General features: G+C 42.5%; 1 protein-coding gene across 4 annotated transcripts in view; it reads right to left on the bottom strand.

Annotated features, from left to right (window-relative positions):
- Positions 1 to 24008, bottom strand: part of SLC9A8 (solute carrier family 9 member A8) — a 62840-nt gene that overhangs the window by 8408 nt on the left and 30424 nt on the right. For all 4 annotated transcript variants that reach the window (XM_006129459.4, XM_075901223.1, XM_075901222.1 and 1 more), the window contains 10 exons: positions 21724 to 21825; positions 20211 to 20245; positions 18349 to 18492; positions 13216 to 13354; positions 10247 to 10352; positions 8091 to 8207; positions 6699 to 6781; positions 3210 to 3321; positions 2520 to 2740; positions 518 to 664 (listed from right to left, as the gene is read on the bottom strand). In XM_006129459.4, the coding sequence (XP_006129521.1) occupies positions 518 to 664; positions 2520 to 2740; positions 3210 to 3321; positions 6699 to 6781; positions 8091 to 8207; positions 10247 to 10352; positions 13216 to 13354; positions 18349 to 18492; positions 20211 to 20245; positions 21724 to 21825 (1206 nt within the window). The remainder of the gene's footprint in view (positions 1 to 517; positions 665 to 2519; positions 2741 to 3209; positions 3322 to 6698; positions 6782 to 8090; positions 8208 to 10246; positions 10353 to 13215; positions 13355 to 18348; positions 18493 to 20210; positions 20246 to 21723; positions 21826 to 24008) is intronic.

Genomic DNA, 24008 nt, shown 5'->3' on the forward strand with positions numbered 1-24008 from the left:
ACTGCAATTCCAGTGCACAACTGTGTGACAAAGGGAGAATTTTACAGCAAATTCCACAGCTGCAGTATACATGGGGCTCTGTATATAACCAGTCCTGCCACGGCTTGGGCCATATGTGTGGGCAATGTTTTGCACTAATATTTTAGGTTTGCTAAGTCTGGTGCTTTGATTTTTAAGCACTATCTCCTGAGCCTAAGTTTAGTAATTAAATTATTGATACAGGTATCTTGGTCTGTAAAATTAATGAAGAATTTAATTAAAGCTCACATTTCTGTAAGTTTATTACAAAGTTTGGAAGCCATGAAAAGTATTAACTTAAATCAAATTAGCATTTTACGGCAGTCCTAGAGTATGGAAACTCTCTATAAACAAGTAAGCCTGGTAAACTCACTGTGCCCAGCTCAAAAGTTACAAATCTGCACCACAGATCCTTGCATGCCTTTGAATGGAATTCCACAAAATGCTACCCTAACATTTTCTACAATATTTCTTTTTCAACAAAACAAACAGAACCCACCTCCTGTGTGAGCCGCCTTGTGAAGAATGGATTCAAATACTTGGCATCAAGCCACATAAAGCCTTTGAGATCCTGGCGCTTTATGTAGTGAGCTTCGTACTCTTCCTCTGTGAGTTCTGATAAATGTTCAGATTCAATGGTATTTCCCTGAAATGATCAGACATATTGTAATAACTTTGTAAATCTGACCATTTAATCTTTTGCTTTGTTTTTTAATTTGTTCTTTTAAACAACTTTCATCTGCCTCTTAGTGACACGTGATTCACAATGTACTAGCTATTACCCATTTGTATATGACTTACTCCATCCTAAATCTTGTCTGTGTTTCCATCGAAGTTACCTTATTTTGTGCTGATCTATTTGTAATTAGACTGGGCTACAGTCATTACTTTAGATCTCTACATTTTGAATAGTTGGTATAGTAATGTTTTTACAATATTTGTAAATGACAAGGCTTTAATACTTTAATGTATTTTCCTTAGAATGGTCACACTGTATCAGACCAACAGACTATCTAGTGGTTAGTATTAGGTGCTTCAGTGGGAATGACCAGAACAGGGCAATCACTGAGTGATTCCATCCCCTGTTGTCCAGGCCCAACTTCAGGCAGCCATAGTTTTAGGGACACCCAGAGCATGGGCTTGCATCCCTTGGCATTTTGGCAGATGGATTCCATGATCTTATTTAATTATGTTTAACCCAATTAAACTTTTGGTCTTCACCACATCCCCTGGCAACAAGTTCCTCACACTAAGTGTGTACTGTGTAAAGAAGTTTTTCCTTGGTTTAAAAAAAAAAAAAAAAAATCTTGACTACCGATATGGAAGTTGTTCCATACCCCAAACATTTTTGTCCCTTCCCTGTATTTTTTCCAATTCTTATATATCTTTTTTGAGACTGAGTAATCTGAACTACACACTATTCAAGATGTGAGCATACCATTGATTTGTATAGTTGCTTTATGATATTTTCTGTCTTCTCTCTCCCTTTCTTAATGGTTTCTAACATTCCTCTTAGTTTTTCTGACTGCAACTACACACTGAGCAGATGTTTTCAGAGACTCCTTCACAAAGACTCCAAGATCTCTATCTTGAGTAGTAACAACTGTTGACACCATCATATGGTGTGCACAGTTTCTTATATGGATTGCTTTTCACTTAACATGGAATTTCATCTGCTAATTGTTCAAAGAAGCTGGGTGCGATAATGTTTTATTGGACCAGCTTTGGTTGGAAAGAGATGAACTTTCAAGCCACCTATAGCTTTTTCTCAAATTTAATAATGGCACTGTGGTCACTGTAATAGTGACATGAAGAACTCTGTGTGTCTCAAAAGCTTGTCCCTCTCACCAACAGAATATATTCTGCAACTTATACAACTAGAACTATACTGCATACGTTTTGTTGTCCAATCTCCAATTTTGTGAGAATCCTTTCTAACTTTTTGCAGTCAGTTTTGGACTAGCTTGACCACAGGTTGAAAACCACTGATAAAGAGTATCTCCTAAATAAATCCTCTCCATGGGATGTCTCTGGCTATGTCTATGCTGGCAACTGAATGACACAACTTTTGTCTTTCACAGATGTCAAAATGACACACACTCCCTGAAAGACAAAAGTTTTGCTGACAACAAGTGCCAGAGTGAATAGCACTTTGTTGGCAGGAGCACTCTCCTTCTGACAAAGCTCATTGAGACTGGAAATTTTTTGTTGGCAAAAGAGCCAACAAACAGCAGCTACACTGAATGGCAGTGTAGTGACAAGCTGTAGTGACACAGCTGTGACACTAAAAATTGCTTAGTGTAGATACCGCCTCTGTCTGAACTGCATGCTGCTCTGTGCTGTCTTACCTCTGAATTTTAAAAAAACCTTTCATTGCTTTCATCTCATTTTCCAACGGAAAGTACCAATGTACAGTTACTATGAATTGATCTTCTTATAAAATTAAAGAAAAATATCAATGATCATTCATTTAAAAAAAAATCAGAATAAAAGGAACAAACCATTTTTTCAGTCTTGCTGAGGTTAATATCCTTCTTGTTCCTTCTTCGTGCTTTAGAATCCTCAATATCAATCAGTCTGATAAGGGGCATGGTTCCTCCACCCAACAACAAAATTGTGAACAACACAATAATGATAGTTGTGGTCCCAATGAGCTGCCGCTTTTCTATTGGCTCCAAGCCCAAATGGAGGCTCAGGGCATATGGAATTGCCCCACGTAAACCTGATCAGAGAGGATTATAAACTAAGAATAAGTGACTACATCAACAGCAAGATTTGCCCTCCACACCCTTATAAATCAACATGGTGTCCAACTTATTGGAAGCCTCTTCTTCTAAGCCTATTTATGTTTTAAGATTATCTAGTTCTTATGCTGCGCCCATCACCCTTGCATTTGATTGTCTATCTGAATTTCTAAATAAATCAGATCTCTATAGCCTTTGAATGCAAGTCTCTCAAGCTATTAGGTTACTAAAATCAGGTTATTTTAAAGGCAGTCTTTGTACACTTTCCCAGGATGGGCTCTTTACTCTGAGACTCACCTGCGTATGGAAAATATAACATTGCTGCTGCATGTGGATTTGAAGAAGCCACAAATGCCCACTTAGGGTTTGCTCCATAGACAGAGGCATAGTACCATGCAGAGCACCTACTACGATACACTACTCTGTAAACTCCAAGCTTAGACTTACCACTAAACCACATGATGAACATCATTTTGGGGGTGATTTTATGATCACGAAAGAAATTGAGCAGGTAAGAAAGTGGAAAAATATTCACTGCTCTGCCAAACAGAACAAGCACCTGTTAAAAGCAACAAGTTAGATCACTAGAATTAGAGGACATTTAATGCATTATATCAAACCCCTACAGAGCAGTATAAATTGTTACTGATTTGTGAATAGTAGGGGGAATATAGTATTCTCACCATACATGCCTCATAACTAGCTATACTGGTAATCAAACTTTAATTGCTCAGCATAGGTCAATTTAAAGCTTACATTTGTAAACAGTGAATCACTGGAACTACAACTTGTTACACAAAGACTACGGAAATACTTGAAAATATTACCAGATACTGTTTTACAAGTGACAAGTGAACTGAAAGCCGAGAGGACATTAAAAAAGAAACAAAACCCAGGGGTTCATTTGAGTGCAGGTTGAACACCTTTGATAGCTTCCCAAAAACAGTCCAGCTCCTTTAATTATTTGCAGAGCAGCTGAAAGGGAAGCTGAAATTTCTGTTGCTTCCCCATAGGCCGGTACCTTAGAGAAAAGTGCAGAAAGCCAAACAGCTGGTTTTAATTCAGTCCCTCAGCACTTCCTCAGGTATCACTGTAAAAGAACATACCTAATACATACAAGTAGCATGCTGAGAACTGAGGATCATTTCCTTCCATGAAGTCAATGTCAACAAATATAAAGAAAAATTCAGCAGAATCTGGTGGAGTTTCTGATATTGGTTGCTTATGAAAGAACGCTGCTTTGACAAGATAAATATCCTGGAACTAGAACATATGGGAGTTTCTAGGGCTGTGCCCTTTTGCCAGCCATAATTATTGCCTTTGGGCTGTGAAGGCCATCACCAATGAGAATGAAATGCCACTCTGCTTGGGAGGAGAGGTAGTTAAATATAATGCATGGAGAGCAGTCTTTCACCTCCCACAGCTCAGACTAACACCTCTCATGGCAGAACAAGGGTGCTTCTGAAGTATAGACTCAAACATGGCAGCATAAGATGCTGCCCTCCAGGCCAGCCCCACCAGGGATTAATATTTTGTTCGTTTCCATTTGTGAAAGGGAAACATTTTTTTGCCTTTATAAACTGGTATTATGGCAATGGTAACAGGCACATTATCCTCATGTGAGGCATAATTTAAAGTATCATTTATACCACACCTTTCTTTTTCTTTGTAATTAAAATCTGTAAAAAATCCGGAACCAAAAATGTTATGTGGAGAAGTGCTTCCCTCATAATCTTTACATTCTCTGGGACTTCCCAAAAGGTGCTATTTTAATTCATCTGATTGAAAGTCAGACTCAAATAGGGATTCTTCAGGCCTTTTCAAATAATCTCATATACCCATGCTGCAAAGGAGACAGTACAATAGAGTTCCTTAAAATATGCTTGTAGCTATTTCTACCAAAGTTGTGTAGATACTCAGAAGAAATAGTTAATTTCATTTCACTGCTGGGGATTTGGGATTAATCATGTACAACATATAAAGAACTTAAGTGTATTTTATGAAAAAAATAGACTAATAGACTCACAAACTTTAAGGTCAGAAGGGACCATTTTGATCATCTAGTCTGACCCCCTGCACAATGCAGGCCACAGAATCTCACCCACCCACTGCTAGAATAATCCTCTCACCTATATCTCAGATATTGAAGTCCTTGAAACGATGGTTCAAAGATCCCAAGATGCAAAGAATCCTCCCGCTAGTGCCCCGTGCCCCATGCTAAAGAGGAAAACGAAAAACCTCCAGGGCCTCTGCCAATCTACCCTGGAGAAAAATTCCTTCCCAACCCCAAACATGGCGATCAGCTGAACCCTGAGCATGTGGGCAAGATTCACCAGCCAGACATCCAGAATAAAGTTCTCTATAGCAACTCCTATCTTCCCACCATTGGCCTATTTACCACTGATAGTGAAAGGTCAATTAATTGCCAAGATCAAGTTACCTCATCAAACCATCCCCTTCATAAACCCATCTAGCTTTATCTTGAAGCCAGATAGATCTTTTGCCCCCACTACTTCCCTTGGAAGGCTGTTCCAGAACTTCACTCCTCTAATGGTTAGAAACCTTCACCTAATTTCAAGTGTAAACTTCCTAATAGCCAGCTTATATCCATTTGCTCTTGTGTCCGCATTGGTATTAAGCTTAAATAATTCCTCTCCCTCCCTGGCATTTATTCCTCTAATATATTTAAAGAGAGCAATCATATCTCCCCTCAGCCTTCTTTTGGTTAAGGTAAACAAGGCAAGTTCCTTGAGTCTCCTTTCATAAGACAGGTTTTCCATTCCTCGGATCATCCTAGTGGCCCTTCTTTGTACCTGTTCCAGTTTGAATTCATCCTTTTTAAACATGGGAGACCAGAACTGCACACAGTATTCCAAATGAGGTCTCACCAATGTCTTGTATAACGGCACTAACACCTCCTTATCCCTACTGGAAATACCTCGCTTAATGCATCCCAAGACCGTATTAGCCTTTTTCACAGCCATGTCACAATGCAGCTCATAGTCCATCCTATGATCAACCAGGACTCTGAGGTCCTTCTCCTCATCTGTTACTTCCAACTGATGTGTCCACAGCTTATAACTAAAATTCTTGTTATTAATCCCTAAATGCATAACCTTACACTTCTCACTATTAAATTTCATCCTATTACTATTACTCCAATTTACAAGATCATCCAGATCTTCCTGTATGATATCCTGATCCTTTTCTGAATTGGCAATACCTCCCAACTTTGTGTCATCTGCAAACTTTATTAGCACACTCCCACTTTTAGTGCCGAGGTCAGTAATAAAAAGATTAAATAATAATGGTCCCAGAACTGATCTCTGAGGAACTCCGCTAGTAACCTCTATCCAGTCTGACAGTTCACCTTTCAGTATGACTTGCTCCCCTTTAACCAGTCTCCCCTTTAACCAGTTCCTTATCTACCTCTCAATTTTCATATTGAACCCCATCTTTTCCAATTTAACCAATAATTCTCCATGTGGTACTGTATCAAATGCCTTACTGAAATCGAGGTAGATTAGATCCACTGCATTTCCTTTATCTAAAAAAATCTGTTACTTTCTCAAAGAAGGAGATCAGGTTGGTTTGGCACGATCTACCTTTTATAAAATCATGTTGTAATTTGTCCCAATTGCCATTAACCTCAATGTCCCTAACTACTTTCTCCTTCAAAATTTTTTCCAAGACCTTGCATACTACAGATGTCAAACTAACAGGCCTGTAGTTACCCGGGTCACTTTTTTTCCTTTTCTTAAAAATAGGAACTATATTAGCAATTCTCCAGTCAAATGGTACAATACCGGTTTACAAAATAAACATAGGAGGTTTTGTAAAAACATAACTCGAGCCCAACAGGCCATGAAAAGTAATTTTTTTTTTACAAATATTGTAAAAGGTTATGAAAATTTTCAGAAGAAAGTAAATACTTACTATGCACCAAATGACAAAGGACATTTCAAACTTATGAGGAAAACTAAAAATCGACAGACCAAGGAATGCAAAAACACAGGTTTCTGAAAAAAAAGAGAAACCAAACTTAGTTATGTAAATAAAACTATGCCAGTCAATAACAGCTAGTATCTTTTAAAACATTTTCTATTCCTATAATAGGCTATTACATACATTATATATATAAGCGCGCACACTCTCCGCTTTCTGACTCAGGCCAGATTCAAAACAGACATATCGACCATAATGCAAGGGCCAGATTTTGCCACTCTTACTCTTACTAAGCAGCATTTTACTCCATGAGTAGTCTGATTTCAGGAGTAAATATTAATTGGCGTAATGAAAACTAGCAGACTTTTGCCTTAAATTACTGAAGAAAGTCTTCACTGGTATGGTTGCCTGCTTGAAGAATCTGGACCTGTTTCAAAGTCCACTGAAATTAATGAAAAGACTCCGATTGAACCTAGTGGACTTTTTTCCTATTAGGCCCCATATAGAAAATGAATCTCTCTCCTAACTTTCAAGCATTCTGAGTTAAACATTTTATTACAAAATATTTAAATTTTACTGCACTTTTCAATGCTTTGCACGATAAATTAAAATACCGCATTGTTGTACAAGCAAATATACTGTTCTAACTGCACCTGGAAATTATTTTAAAAAAGGTCTCCAACAGTGCCATTAACAATTACTAAGGCATATTCAGCATGTCACTTTATTTCTGAAGCACAAAGTCAAGATGCTATTTAGAACATTCAATGTGTTTTAAAATAATTATACTCTGCATATATATAATTACAGCATTTGCAGCTGATCTAGTCCTAGCAAAATGGGCTTTAAGTGCTATTCCTCTTGAACAAGGTATGGAATACTAACATGCAGGTGCCCCTAAACATAGGGGTATATTTGTGACGCAGAATCCTCTCCTCGCATTGCTCTGGTCGGTTTTAATGGAGATATCTATCAATCTTTGCCAATGTTTGAAACACTATTACTTTTTTAAATAGCTTCTTTATATCCAAATCCATTTTAAAATAGGGACATGTTCAATCTCCTTCAACAAACTAGGCCAGAGGGGAAAAGGTGGCAAGATGATCTATTTGGTTCTCAATTCTGTGGCAAATCTTAGCTAGATCTTGGACTGGAGAACGTGGGAGGAAGAAGATTTACTGTATAGCTTACCCAATATGTCAGTAAAGGTGACTTTAGACTACTTGCAGCCTTCATAGTGGTAAGTGTGTTGGTAGAGACATGTAGCACTGACAAGACTGGTTAGAATATCAGTCAGCTTTCCCTCCTGACCTAATAGCATCTTCCTTTCATACACAACAAATATTAGTCTAATGGATGGTTCAAGCTAAAGGTAGCACCTACCACACATGAAAGCAACGGTTCTCAGTGTCTGTTGCATTAGGAGCTGTGTAACCGGTGAAAGATTATGGTGTGTATAGTGAGACATCACAATGCCAGAGAACAGGATTGCCATGATACCTGTGGATACAGTGCAACTATCAAACCAAAGAATAATACTTAGCACTGACATGGAACTTTACAAACATTGCCTATTTAATCCTCTCAGCATTGTCATGAGGTTACATTATCCCATTTTATAGGTTGGAAAGCTGAAGAAGTAGTTAAGGGGATCAGAGTTTTCAATCTACCCTCCTACTAAGCCCAACAATATCACACACACAGAGATGGAAACATCAAAAACAAAATACACTCTGTATCTCACTATCAATCTGAGATAAGGGGGATTTTCCATTGGTAGGGAGAGATGGCACAACACACAAAATCCATGATGGAGGCAGGGCAAACTTGCTGTGCAAGTGAGCCTATTCACTCCCAGTACAATGCAGAAGGGGACTCTAAGCCAGTCATTTCAGGTTAGCATGGATGGTAGCAGTGGCAGAATGCTAAGGGGGGAGATATTGGGGTTACAATTATAAAGATCCAGAGGCTCTAACACCAAATTCAAGTGGCAGGGTGAGTTATCAGTTGATATTCCACTCCCTGAGCTTAGAAAGTGAGGTAGCGTGCTGTAGCCCTTCATCCCTGCTTCATGTTTGGAAAGGTTTACCTTACTGTGATTTTTGCAGTTCTGTGGAAACATATTACATTACCCACTTGTGAAGTTACTATGCTGTTGCCTGTAAGGAATTTGTGGAATGAGTAAGCACAAGGCACAGCATGTCCCACAAGAGGAAATCAATTGCAGTGAAGATTATGAAAAGGACAAAATGACATTTGGGAATAATAATAAACTTCACAGAGGGTTATAACACAATGCCCTGTTTAGTCAAAAACAAAGGAAGTTTGATTAGCTAACAGGATTTGACTACAGTTACATGCCTAAACAAGAGTGGCCCTGATGAACTGGAATGGTAGAACAAGAACACATATCTGGGGCATGCTGAAAAGTACTCTTTGTCTGGAATGCAGAGATGACCTTTGTAGGTATAGAGCATGACCAAGATTATTGGCAGTTTCAACTCTTCTGATAAATCATTTTTGAAGTAGTTTGAACAAATTAAGGAGTTTGTCATATGTGTTATGTAATTAAAAAAAGGTAATGTACTTTATAATGCTAGCAATTAAGTCATACTTGTAGACATTCTGTGTCATATACAATGACTAATTTATAGTATTTTCTATAATTTTTACATTACTATGCAATGCATACCAAGAATAAAAAGGTTCCATATTTTGAAATGTTTATGTATATCAGAACATGTATATCAGAACGGCCAGACTGGGTCAGACGAAAGGTCCATCTAGCCCAGTATCCTGTCTGCCAACAGTGGCCGATGCCAAATGCCCCAGAGGGAGGGAACAGAACAGGGAATCCTCATGTGATCTCTCCCCAGTCATCCACCAGTATTTTAATATAGCTTGTTCACAAGGCAAAATTTCACAGTAACATCCAAATACAGGTATAACCTCTCTAGTCCAGAACCCTCAAGATGTAACTGGTGCTGAACCAGAGAATTTACAGAACCATGGAAGGTCAATATTGTCTAGCAGCATTACCAATACTTCTGCTCCTTATTGTACTCTTAGAAGACATTTAGAGGTAAATTAGAGCTAAATTACAGCATAGAAACATCGAGAGGCAGGACTGGGAGCTGCAAACAAACTTTATGGGACCATGGGAAACTTGGCCACACCCATGATAAGTGGACATCCAGCTAACTAAAATCATGCTGAACTATGAATGTTGCCACACCAAAGAGTGCTAGACTAGAGAATTTCAACCTGTACTTTAACATATTAAACCACCAGGTCAGGTTTCAGCTTATATTCTCATTTGTATGCCTAAATATGATGACTAAATGCACAGAGTAATTGTGCATACAAATATGCATAACACGTCATTTGAAACCACACTATTAATATTAGTATCAATGAGTGTCTCACACACATTGCAGGAAGAGAACAGAGTAAGAGAAGCTGAAAATCTGGTACTTTCAGATTGCTAACTTTTAAAAATTCGATAACTAATTTTGCACATTATTCATTTTGCTTCATACCTGAGAGTGAAATACCTTCTGCAAGTCCATAAGGAAGATAAGCAAATATAATCATCATTCCAAATTCCAAAGAGGGTGTTTTCCTTAAATCAATGTGCTTTAGTACGTATATCTCAAACCATTAAGGAAAAAGAAAAGTAATCCATTGAAAAATTCAAATCTATACCAAACAAGTTCACCACACACCATATTTCATATATTTATTTAGTGAATAGCTAATATTAAGACTGTAAAACATCTGGTGCATAGATTAATCATTTCTTAGACAGAGGGCTTTAAGTGAAATGAAAGTTGGTGAAAGCTGACAGAATAACAGTCCTAGATACTGAAGGCCACTCTTATTGACAGAAGTACATAAAATATGTTTAAAAGCATGCCAGTATGTTTAAATCTGGATCTGGAAGAACCACTTTTCTATGCACATTCACTTGCTGACTCCTCCATGCAGACTACCAGACATTTCCAATCATAATGTGGATTCCTGTTTCCTCAGAACTGAACTGAGACCACCAAATTTATTGCAAAAGTCACAGAATAGTCTTCGAACAATAATGGCTTTCTATCAATATGGGATGGGATAGAAGCCATGATCCAGAACTGAAATGGCCCACGTTTTCTCTCATTTCTACTTTTAAAAGAAATAAAATTCTCTTTTGTCCTTGCTTAGACATTTATGAAAATATGAGCTAACCTCATATTGCTTCTGTATTTGTGCTAGAAATATTTACTAGGGATAAAATCCTGGCTCCATTCAAATTAATGACATAACTTCCACTGACTTCCACGAAGCCAGGATTTCACCTAGGCCTAAGATTTCTTTTGAAGCAACCGGAATACAGTAATTTTCCACTTAAAATCAAAGACTGGAAAAAACTTTGGAATGAATTAAATCAAAATGATTCTTTACTGTGAAAATGCAAAGAGTTTAATTAAATTAGAACCAAACCTGGACCACACCCCCACATCCCAGCTGGCCAGTCTATGAGCTGAGCTTCTCTTGGGAAGAATGCGCAGCACAGCTGTTCCGTAACTAATGTTACAATCTCAAGGCTGCAGCAGCACTCAAGGCAACAGCATTCCCAATTCAGGAGGAGATAAATCAGTGGCTCAACATATATCACCTGTGAATCAGTATAATCTACCAGTTCAGATTCACTGTAGCAGACCTCTACTACCTGCTATAAGCACGGAACCTTGTATAGGGTCCCAAGTCTTTCTCCTCTCCAGTTCAAGCAGTGGAAATGCAACTTGGCTGTAGAGGAGGGAAGCAAGATTTCACCTTATATATTTAGTAGGGCAAACAAGTTCTATATGCCATCAGTTGTATATGCAGCTAGACTTTTGAGTTCCAAATGGAAAGGACTGATCAGTGATAACATCTATATCAAAATGTTCATGCACAAAGAATCACGCTTTTGTCCTGCTTTCAAAATATTCCACATCCACACTTGTTAAAATTAAGACAACTGTGACATGGAAGCTCATATTCCTCTAGGTCAGTGGTCCCCAACGCCGTGCCCGCAGGCGCCATGGCACCTGCTGGGGCATTTACATGCACCCACCAAGTGCTCGGGACCAGCCCCGCCCTGGGCACATGGTGCATGCGCAGTGCTGGTCCCGGACGTGCAGCGCACGTGCGGAGCCAGCCCCGGATGCATGGGTGGCCCTGCCCCCGGGCGTGCAGCACATGGGCAGCGCCAGCCCTGGGCGTGTGACGAATGGGCGTCTCCGCGCCTGGGCGCGCGGTGCATGGGGAGCAGCAGCCCCGCCCCCGGGCGCGCAGCACATGGGGGGCACCGGCCCCAGGCACACAGCGCATGCGCAGCCCCGCCCCCGGCAGCTCCAAAAGGTTGGGGACCACTGCTCTAGGTTAACGAATAGGCAAGTTTCAAATCATATCTATTTGCTGGCAACTATTATAAATTTCTTTTGCTTCATAGAACTATTTTGTTCTGGCTAATATTTTGAAGCTCAAATGGCAATAAACTATTAGGGCAATTAAACTGCTTTTCTGTTTAGTCTCTTTCAAGTAGATATTGAATGAAAAATAGCCGCATCAGGAAAATGGCGGTTTCTCTCTTTTGCTGACAGGTTTTGAATGAATCAAAAGTGCATGGAATAATTCTAATGAACAACAACAGCAAATGTACCCATGTTTAAGCAAATACTCTAGTCCTCGCGTTTACAAAACAAAGTGCTTGACAATATGGCCAGGTTAAAGGAATAACTATAGCATAATGCTAGCACAAAAACCGAGATACAGGTTTCTATTTTAAACACCGAAGCTAGCTTCCAAAAGCAACAAAGGTGTCTGGTTTAAACAAACATCCTTTCTTATCCTAAGGGAGAAGCTCTTAGGTTGTTTAGCAACCAATTTAAGCTGGTGCAAAGGCCACAGATAAAATTCAACATCCAAACCCAAACTGAGCTGTGTCCATATTCAATCAGCTGAATATGACATGTAAGGATGGAAGATTTGATATGGTCTGACCCTAAAATTTCTTGAGGATTTTATCTCTTATTTTTTTAAAATTAATTTACCATTTTTACACGTGAAAATTGGGACATATGTTACTAAAATAACTAAAATTGCCCAGTTCAGAAAAACAAGTTCCATACTTTTAACAGGGAAAAGAAAATGCATTTTTCATTGAAAAAGACATTGAAAACACAATTAATACTGTGAATTTAGCAACTCTATTTGCATAGAGTCTAAAATTGTATACAGTAATTTAGACCTTAATTATATTTATCTATGCATATAAAACTTTTGTCATTTTTTAAAAAATAGGCCTATTAGCATTAATATTAAAACAAAACGAGCAAGAGATAATATGCCCACAAAAAGAACTCTCATAAAAATCATTGCCCTAAGAAACATTAAAGAATGACTAGATGAAAATCACTGTTAGAACAGTAAAGTTCACCAATTTATGCATGTGCATTACATTACCCCCAAAAAAGGATATTAATGCAGAAATAAGGCCGGTAAGAGTGCCTAGTGCCGCAGAGCCAAAGAACATCTTAAGAAAGTAACCCAATGCCTGTAAAAAGGTTTGCCATCCACTTACATCCGACATACTTTCTCTTGTCAAACCTTCTGCTGTGCTGGGAATCATTTTAAGAAAGAAAAAAAAATTAGAAGCATTTATAAGCCTTTATCAGAGAAAGCCAAATGTCTTTAGAAAAAAAAAATCAAGCAGCCTACATTTCTCTGTCGCTACTGTTCCTAAAAGCTTTTACTGATATAGAACAAATGCAATGTCAGAAGATATTAAATCAAGTATTGGTATAATCCCAAAGGGAAAGCTAATCTACTAAAAACCTGGAAATCTAACATTGCTCTTGTGAAATCATCTCACAATGCCATAAATAGGCTACAATAATGCCTAGTACAGTGAAACAGGTTCCATACTTACAATAGGGAAAATAAAATACATTTTTAATTGTAAAAAACTCAAGATTGGAGAAGGAAAAAAAATAAGACTGATCACATGATCCTTTTGAGGCAGCATAAACAAACTAAAAGCCCCATCCCCATGTGGACGAGAGACTCTACAGGGTCACTGGAGAAGAGCAAAAGAAGTGATGCAAGGGAGAATGCTCTTTGGAACCCATGAAATATGAAGCTGCTATAGCATGAGGCAATATGAAAAAAAAAGAACCCAATTTTGTTAGAGCATAAAGAAAATACTTAGACCTTATGATCTTACTGAAAGTATCTATGATAGGTAGTGCTTAAAGTAACGTTCTTCCCTGAAAATGGCTATGTAAATACAGCACTTTTTTACTCAGGAGATCTGCTGGCCCTATGTATTCTTAGTGACATCTACTGACTCCAGTGAAAACAGTAAAAATTGGGGAATTTTTTACTCCAGTCAGTCCTGCAGAACCAAAACACATAAAAAAAAAAAAAAAGAGCAAAATGGATTCTCTTCTGGCTCATGTACTGTCAATAGTATTCTTATTTCCATTTGCACGGCCACCAGTGCAACCCCACCGATTTGCAGTCAGGATTTCATAAGGCAATGATCAGGGAGTCAATGAGGAGCAATTACAGATTTACAGGCAGTCCACGACTTACGTCGGATCCGCACTTACGAACGGAGCTTTCTCGCCCCGGAGGTCGAGGTAGCGGATTGCTACCTGCGAGCTCCGGGGCGAGAAAGCCCCGTTCGTAAGCTGCTCCGGTGCCCCTGGTCTGCTGGGGACCGTCCCCAGCAGACCACAGGCACCGGGACTGAAGCCGCAGCCGCGGGGGGGTCCCGCGCCTCTGAGGCTTTGCCAGAGCAAAGCCCCGCTGCCGCTGCGGCTCTGCTCCCCTTGTCCCTGGTCTGCTGGGGGGGGGGGGGAGAGGCGCGGCTAGTGTGCTCCCCCCCCCCCAGCAGACCAGGCTTTTGTTTTGGACTCTGGAGCAGAGCAGCTGGGGCGCTGCGGATTGGTCCTGCAGCGCCCGCTCTGGGCACTACTGGACCAACCCGGCAGCACCCCAGCTGCTCTGCCCCAGGTCCTGATTCAGCTGCTGCTGGTCAGTTTCAGCAGTGGCTGAATCAGGACACCTGGGGCAGAGCAGCTGGGGTGCTGCTGGGTTGCTCCAGTAGCGCCAAGGAGCGGTGCTACTGGAGCAACCCAGCAGCACCCCAGCTGCTCTGCCCCAGGCGTCCCCAAGTCAGCCGCTGCTGAAACTGACCAGCGCTGACTACAGGAAGCCCGAGGCAGAGTTGCTCTGCCCCAGGCTTCCTGGAATCAGCGCTGATCAGTTTCAGCAGCAGCTGACTTGGGGACGCTTGGGGTTCTTAAGTTGAATCTGTATGTAAGTCAGAACTGGCGGTCAGTTTCAGCAGCGGCTGAATCTGGACGCCAGTTCCGACTTACATACAGATTCAACTTAAGAACAAACCTACAGTCCCTATCTTGTACGTAACCCGGGGACTGCCTGTATTTGGCTAGAAAAATCTTTCTACATAAGCCAAAAAGAACACACCTTGGTTTTCAGAGCACAGGACTTGGAGGAGGGGAAAAATATCCCCTCTCCCTATATAACACCAAAATTTTCCTGAGGGACATCAGAATGATGTCATACGTCATCTCATCCACAGGCTGCACCCTTGCATGGGGCCCCTTCCCTGGACACAGTTGAGGGACCAGCTAAGCCACTTGGTAGCCCAACCTAGGCAGATTCTATCTCCTAAGGGTCCTGCCTGCTCAGGTAGTGCGAGGCCTGGAACCCGGCCTACTTGCACTGGGAACACAGGCAGGCTCCCATGTCCCAGGGTGCCATGACTTGCTCCAGAGCCACTTGCTTGAGCCATGGTTGTTCTGGGCGCTCACGGGCTGCTGGTCCACCAGGCTCAAGAGAAGCACCAGATCCCCGGCTGCCCCATCCTCCGCCATGCCCCAAGTGGCCGCATCCTGAGCTCAGCACTGAGCCGCCCCAGTGAGACTCAAGCCCATCCCATGTCCCAAACCCAGACTGACTCCCTCCTGCCCAGGCACATGTGGGACTGCAGCAGCAAATAGGGTTGCCATGTGTCCGGTTTTCACCCTGACAGTCTGGTATTCGCAGGCTCCGTCTGGTTAAAAAAAGCAAACAGGAAATACCGGACACATGCAATGTCCAGTATTTCTTGTTTCCCTGGGACGGAAACCCAGTGGGGACAATTTTCCCCTGCTGCATCTGGCAGAGGCGGGAAGTGAGGAGTGCAGCAAAGACCAGTGAAGGGGGGGCAGTAGGGGACAGTTGCTGGGCACCACACTAGGGGGGTGCCAGGCTGGGGTGGGAGCAGTGCACATGCTGCTCTGGCCCATGTGACCAGCAGAGACCGGGAGCTGGCCACATGATGCCTCCCTCTCTCTACAATGCGAGCCGAGGCAGCCGGGCCGGGTACCAGGAGCAGCCACTTTAAAAGTCAGATTGTTCCTCCGTGCCTGGTTCTGCGGGTGGGAGAGGGGGAGATTTGATTGGAGCAGGGGGCTCCCAATGCTGGGGATGCCTGCCTCAGAGGGAGGGTGGAGTGCACTGGGATGGGGAGATGTTAGGTGGGCCTGGCTCTGAGGCAATTGTGAGTGCATTGGGATGGGGGGCATTAGGAGGCCTGGGTCTGAGGCAGGGGTGAGTGCATTGGGATGGGTAGACTGGGGGGCCTTGCTCAGGAGGAGGTGTGGGTACATTGGTGGTTAGTATGTGGTCCCAAAATGGAGGGAGCGGTGCAACTTTTGCTTAACAACTTTGGTCTCCTCCCCTTCCGCCCCCCTCCCGCTCCCCCGTGACAGAATTTTTTCCTGGTGCTTTTTTTTGGCCGGGGGGGGGGAGGGGAGGGGGCAGCGGGAGGTGTTTGGTATTTTTTGTTCAACCATCTGGCAAGCCTAGCAGCAAACAGTGCTTCTGCAAGGCAGATAAGGAGGCGCCCGGCAGCACTGACCTGAGCAGCCTGGGCCCCCTTTGCCTGGCGCTGCAGCCTTGCCCTCCCCAACATGACTGTAGCTCCAATGCTGTTTTCCCGCTATGGAGTTGGGATGGGTGGAGAGAAAGCCCCAAGCCTTGCTGCACAGGGAAGAAGTGCTTCCCCTCCCGGGCTGGGGAAACAGCAGCACACCAGCTGAAGGCTTTCCCTGTGCTCCCATTGGCCAGATTCCAGCTAATGGGAGCAGCGGGAGGCCAAACCTGGGAGCAGCATGAGACCCAAAGACAAGTGCCCTCCACCCTCTCATGCCCAGCCCCTGCACTCCCAGTCACCTCACTCACCCTCCACTCAGATCCCGCATCCCCAGCCTGCTCCTGCCCCCTCCCCCTGGCCAGACACCTACCTCCACCCTACTCCTGCCCCACACCATTATCCCCCTCACTCACCCACCACTGAGATCCCACAACCCAACTCCATCACTCATTCTCCTGCCAAGACCCTGTCCCTCCCGCCCCCACAGCCCACTGCTGTTCCCTCCCCCCAGGCCAGACACCCTACCCCCAGTTCGCTCCTTCCCCCTTCCCAGACACCCTGTCCCCAGCTTGTTCCTGCTCCCTCCCACAGCCAGACACCCTGCCCCCAGCCTGTTCCTCCACCCCACCTCCCACCCAGACCTTGCACCCTCAGCCCCTCAAGCACCCCACCTCCTGCCCAGATCCTGCACCCCCATCCCTATTCCACTCACTGGCAGTTCCATCCCACACACTGAACCCTTCATTTTCGGTCCCACCCCAGAGCTTAGGGGGCTGACAAAATACACTAACCCTGGAACCCCAGAAGAGTTAATCTGGCCTGAGACCTTGAACCTTAGTCCTCCCCCCACCATGGAAATGGAGCAGCAGGAAAGTGAGATGTTTCACTTGTGGGTAGTATCAGTGAGTTTGAGAGTTTTGGGAGGGGCTTTTTTCCCCTTCTCACTTGTGTGGTCCCCAACTGATTTTTCTGGGGGTTAGTGGTCCCTCACTCAAAAAAGGTTCCCTGCCCCTGCCATTAAGACAATTTTGAAATATTTTTGTACTGGACATAATATTTTACTTTATTTAAAATGGAGCCTGGCCAACAAGACCCAGCCCCCATCTGGCCACAGCGTCCTGTCCCTAGCCCCGATCTTGGGGCAGGCCCCGCAGTCCATCCCCCATTTGGCTGCAAACGGAGGTGGTGGTGGCCCTTTCCTATTCCGCTGCAGCATGGGTAGGAGGAGAGACCACGATTTGGTTGTGGCTGACAGAGGGTTTTTTGGGCAAGCATAGAGAGCAGAGGGTGCAGCCCCCTCGTAATATGTAAACAGAGGAAATCTGATCTCGAACCAATGAGATGCAACTGAAAGGAACTCAATAAAGACATTTTATAAGGTAATTTTTCAGAGTAGAACTGCATGTTAGGGATAAGAGATAGTCAAGCTAATGTGATCACTATTATAACATTAGAATAGAAGCAGAATGATGAGTCTGATGTTCCTAGTTATAACTTGTGGGTTCAGACAAGCAACACAATGATATGAGATTGAAAATATTTATTTTCTACCTATGCAGCTTTTATTAAGAATCAGGGGAGCTGTAAGTCTAACAAAATTCATTAGCGCTTTATGGTCATGAACAGGAGGGTGCTACAGTATAGCACAAATTCATATGCACTTACTTTGTTAGGACAATAGAGACTGCATCATTGAGAATACTTTCTCCAAAAACCAACATGTTAAGCACAGGATCCACGTTAAGGGCATTGAAGATGGCAATTGTAGCCACTGGGTCCACAGCAGATATTAAGGAGCCAAAGGCAAAACTATGAGAATACATAAAATTCAAAAAAGAAAACATGCCAGTATAAACATCAAATATATTTGACAATACTGACCAATGAAAAAGCATGGAACATACCAGTGGCTTTTCTAGGAAAACTACTAGGTATATTTTGTAGTTGTATCTTCCCATTAAAGCACGTGACTAGCAATATTTAAAATAGAAAGTAAGAGAATTTTTGTATTTTTGGAAAAAAAGGATCAGCTGTTAAATACAGCCAAACCTGCTAACAGACCATACACTCATGAGAATCTTGTGTACTCTGAACTGTGATAACTCAGGCTGACTTATGGATGTCCAAGTCACAAAGAAGTAGGAGCAATATGCCTCCCCAAACCTTCCAAAATAAGTCAATATGTTCCACTAAAAGCTACAAAGGGAAATTGTATACCTTTCTGGAAACAGGTGTTAAATAGATCTCAATCCAAACCACTAAATCAGCTATGTATGATGATATAGAGTGAAAAGACTGTATAGAATTCCATTAAAAATATAAAACCCACCCTAGACAGTTACTTAAAAAATAATTATATCTACTCTCATGCCGTTAAAGTTACTGAAATTGAAAGAGGCTTTATCACAGAGGTGATGCCTACTCCTAGTCTTCTTTCACAGTTAGAATATTTTATATTTCAGACTTCACATACACTTTCGGACTCTCTCTCTCTCTCTTTTTTTTTTTTTTAAATACTGGAGGTTTCCTTACATCATCAGTATTTTGGGTTTTATATGAAAACCGTGATCTACAAACTGTCTCTGAAATACATATTCGAAGACTAGGCGACTAATAGAAAATACTGAATCAGACCAAAACAAGGAGGTTGTTTAGCCATGCTATCAGTTGCAGCATATAGTACTTCAACTATGTAGCCCAAACAGACATTTAAAAACAGATGCTAAAGCTTCTTTAGATCTTAAAACTAAAAGGTTGAGACCACAAAATCAGGAGCTCTCAGCTCTGCAAAGACAGATGTTAGAGTCAGGTAAGGAAGACATCTGCTGTTCATGCATACTTTTTCTTGTCACATTTCTTGATTCTGACTAAGCCAACAGATTTATGGACTTTAATACAAACCTCTGTGTTCACAGTAAAAGACAAACAAACAAAAAACCAAAAAAGTAAATCTAAGTTGTCCACCCAGTAACACTGGATTTATAATGCAACCAAAAGCAGAAATCTTAATTCTTGTGTAGTTACGGGGGTTTCTAGAAAACTAAGTCGTGCCTTTGCTAGTCAAGTGCTCTGAAAAGTCTGTGGCATTGATTCTCACAAGTTCACTCCTTGTTTAAGGAGAAGTTCTGGGTAAGGAGGCCATACATGCATAATATGTTTTAATTATGTCAGGTAAGGTAATCAAATGTTGATCACAATTCATTTTGAAGTCTGGAAGAAAATAATTTGCAAGAAAAAAAAAAAAGTGAAAATATTTTTGTGCCAAGCTGTTCATTATTGTGTTGCCACTGCTCCAGTCATTTTGATCAGAGACTGCTATGGATTAGTAGTCTTAATATACTTCATTATGAAAAAGGCATTACAAGAATTAAAAATATTAATTCTAATTAATAATTTTACAAATGACATTAAAACTAAGCATTCCAGAACACAATCAAAACACCTGGGCAAGTACTGTTTGTCACATCTATTGCAGAATTATGGAGAATGCCTCTTGCAAGAAATTGGCAATTTTACCAAGAACTCACCTGTCTGTCATGTTCAGTTTATAAATTACCTCAGCCTAAAAGGATAGGCCAAGAAAGAAAAGTTACAATCAGCTGTGCCAAGATTTAATTTTATAATTTTTACTAGACAAACATTTAGTATAGGTTCATAAGAAGTTTTTACTTCAAACTGCACTTTAATCCTGATGTGCAGGTGTGCATCATACAACAAAATTATGATGAAAATTGTCATAATTTAATAATTAATACCCAAGAAGAGCTTAACAGACTGTAAATTATGACTAGTACTCACAGGACACCAGTGAGGTAGGGAACTATTGTTAGCCCTACTATATAAAATGAGGACATAAGAGATAGGAGAAAGATTAAATGAATTTGCCTAAGCTACACAGTGAGTCAGTGTCAGAGCTGAGACCAGAACTCATACATGTGCCTAACTTCCAGACTAAGGATGTTAAATTGCAGTTAATTTACTAGTTGAGTAGTTGTTGGAATTTCCATCGACTACTTGACTAGTGGATAGGCACTTCCACATTTCTTCCCCGCTGGGGCTCTTGTACATTCCAAAGGAGGAATGAGGAACACTGTGTGCAGCCCGGGGCCAGCGGGGACTCTTGTGCATTTCAAAGCAGAAGCGCACACATAGAGTTGGGGTCAGCAGGGGACTCAGAGTCCCCCGCTGACCCAGGCTCCATGTTGCACTGCCGATTTGAAATGCCATGGGTAGCCTGGGGACAGCTGGGGACTCCTAAGTTGATCTTGGGCTCCGTGCGGCATTTCAGCGGAACCCAGGATCAGCTGGGGACTCCCCAGATGACCTCAGGTTCCATGTGGCACTTCCCCAGAACCCAGGGTCAGCTGGAGACTTCCCAGCTGATCCTGGGTTCCATGGAAATGCTGTGCAGAGCCCAGGATCACCTGGGGACTCCCAGCTGACCCCAGGCTCCAGGCAGCGCTACTGCTTTGAAACGCTGCCTTGGTGTTTCAAAGGGGCAGTGCAGGCACAGCTGAGCCGGCCTCAGTTGTGTGGTGCTGCCCTTTGAAATACCTTCTCTCCCCCGCCCCCCTTTGCTGCCTTTATCTGATAGAGGCGGGAGGGGGGGAGGGGAAGGGAAGGAGAGGGGAATAGTCAGTTGACTAGTCAATCTAATAAACATTTGCTTATCGGATAGTCGACTAGTCTTTAACATTCCAGACCTTATTCCAAACCTACAATCACTTCTTTAGTTTAGCCTGTGCTACATTTCTCAAAAAAGCAAGTAAGTCTGATTCTCTTGTTTAATGCATTTTTTACCTGGATCCACCTTTTTGCACACCTCAGTTGCCTAATTTCATGAGCTAACTAGGAAATTACATAATCTGATAGACCTTCCCTGCTTTTTCTAATGTAATATGTGGGATGCATGGAAATACAAAGCTAATCTCAGTTCCTATTTTATATAATCTTTTCAATTGACTATTGACCATTCTTTGAAAGAATGGCCTTTTGAAGGACCATTCTATTGTATGCAGGAGTTTCAGACATTTCTCTTACCTGACCCAGAAAATAAATTCCTCCACCTACAATGAAAGCTGAAATTGCTGTGCCGAATACAGAAAAGAGAGTGATGGAACCTATGTTCTGAAAGAAGTTACCCTGAAAAACACAAAAGCAAGACACGGTGAGGTAGTGAAAAAGGTAGTGTGCAGTAATGATGGTTCTTCGAGATGTGTGTCCCTGGAGGTGCTCCACTGATCTTGCTAGGCTTGTCCTGGCACTGCAGATCGGAGACACTTTCAAGTAGTATCTGGTCAGGCTGCACATGTGCGGCATGGGCATGTGCCATTCACGCCTTTGGAGTTTGTGCGCACGGCCCAACTTCCCTCAGTTTCTTCATGCAAACCTTATTGTGTGGAATAGATCCGAAGAAGAGGGGAGGAAGGGTAGATAGTGGAGCACCCACAGGTACACACACCCTGAAGAACTGGCATTACTGCATAAGGTGAGTAATTTCCTTTTCTTCAAGAGAGATGTTACTTTGGGTGCTCCACTGTTGGTGACCATACAGTGGTACCCACAAAGTGGAAGGTGGGTTTCAGATTAGGTGTTATGCGCAGATGAAACAACTGCTCGAGATACTGTAGAGCTTGAGTCTACTTGAAGTCGCATGAAGGTTTGGGTGGATAACCACATAGCTGCTGTGCATATGTCCTCGAGAGAGACTCTCTTCAAAAAGGCTATCGAGGTGGCCACTGGCCATGTAGTGTATGCTCGGGGGAGCAAAGAAAGTGTTCTGCCTCGGAGGAAGTAGCATTGGAAGATGCACGATGTTACTAGTTTGGAAATACGCTGTGATGATAGTAGTGGTTCCCTGGGAACATTCCCTAAGTGATAAAAACAGTCTGTGACTTGCAGAAAGGCTTTGTACGGTCAATATAAAATGATAATGCTCTCTGGACATCCAAGGTGTGGAACATCACCTCCTCATGGGAAGCATGGAACTTCAGGTAGAACGTAGGTAGAACAATGGGCTCATTAATGTGAAATTCTGAGCAGAATTTAGGCAGAAAAATGCAGTGAGGTGTAGTGTTTCCAGTCAGGGATGGAGAAGAGCACCTGCATTCTGAGAAAGGAGGCATGGACAAATCGGAAAGGGGTAAGGAGGCTGACGAGACATTCAATAAAGATAGACTTGGTTTCCCTATCTGGCCCACACTGGTGCTAAGAAGATGACTTTGGTGTTGTTCAACTCGATCTTCCTGATGACCCTAGGAATGAGAGCAGTACTGGGGGCACCTGGTATTCCAGTAAGTTGTGAAAAGATCTACCATTGGGAACCCCATGGAATATGGTTTGTATGATGCTTTCATTCATCTCCCACTTATGGTCTGTTCCGAAATGGCGGCTGAGAGCATCCACAGTTGTATTGTTGATCCCTGGGAGATATGATGCAATTAGATAGGTGTTGTTGTTGATACACCAGTTCCACAGGCATACAGCCTCCACACGTAGGGAAGGAGAGCAGACACCACCCTGACAATTGATATAGAACATGGCGGATGATGGTTGTGTATGGGATTCATCCCGCAGTCACCTAGCACATGGCGCTGCGGTTGGCACCATTTCTTCGGCACGGCGCCTGTGTGTTGAGCAGTGCTAGGAATCAGCAGGCTCCTTCAGTGCTGATGGAGGAGGCATTGGTGCCATTGGCTTGGCAATTGAGGTAAGGGTCTGGGGGGTTTCACCGTTGCTTTCAACAACGCCAGGGTCCTGCTCAGCTCCTGTGGTGCCATCAGTGACAGAGTTTTATCTGGTTCATGGGCCTCTAGTGGCCTCAGTGCCATTGCCATTGGTGCTGGAGTTTGCAAGGTTTACGATTTCGGTTCCATGACCGATGCGGCACAGGGATGGCTGGTACCAGATGTGCCAAGCTTATCTCCTTTGCTAGCTCTGGGAGGTAGGGAACAAGCTGGAGAGATCTTCTTTTTCATGTGCAGTTTAGGTGAAGGGGAGCCTGCCGGTTTCCTTTACTTTCTAGGGGCCTCTTGCCGAGTACTCCCTTCACCGGGTGCCTGAGGCTCCAGAGCCTTATTGAAAAGGAGCACTCTCAATCTGAGCTCCCTATCCTTTTGTGTCCTGGCTGTGACGCTGCAACAGTGTATGCATTTCTGAGGGACGTGCACCTCACCCAACCACTTAATGCAAGACCCATGGTCACCCAAAGTGGACATTGGGTCATAACACTTGTCACGTTTCTTAAAGCTGGGTGAACCAGGCATTTTTTTGAAGCAGTTTTGTTTTGTTTTTTGGTCTCGGAGTTACCTTGTTTGTGTGGGGCC

Source organism: Pelodiscus sinensis, chromosome 18 (genome assembly GCF_049634645.1).
Source record: "Pelodiscus sinensis isolate JC-2024 chromosome 18, ASM4963464v1, whole genome shotgun sequence".
Taxonomy (NCBI): Eukaryota; Metazoa; Chordata; order Testudines; family Trionychidae; genus Pelodiscus; species Pelodiscus sinensis.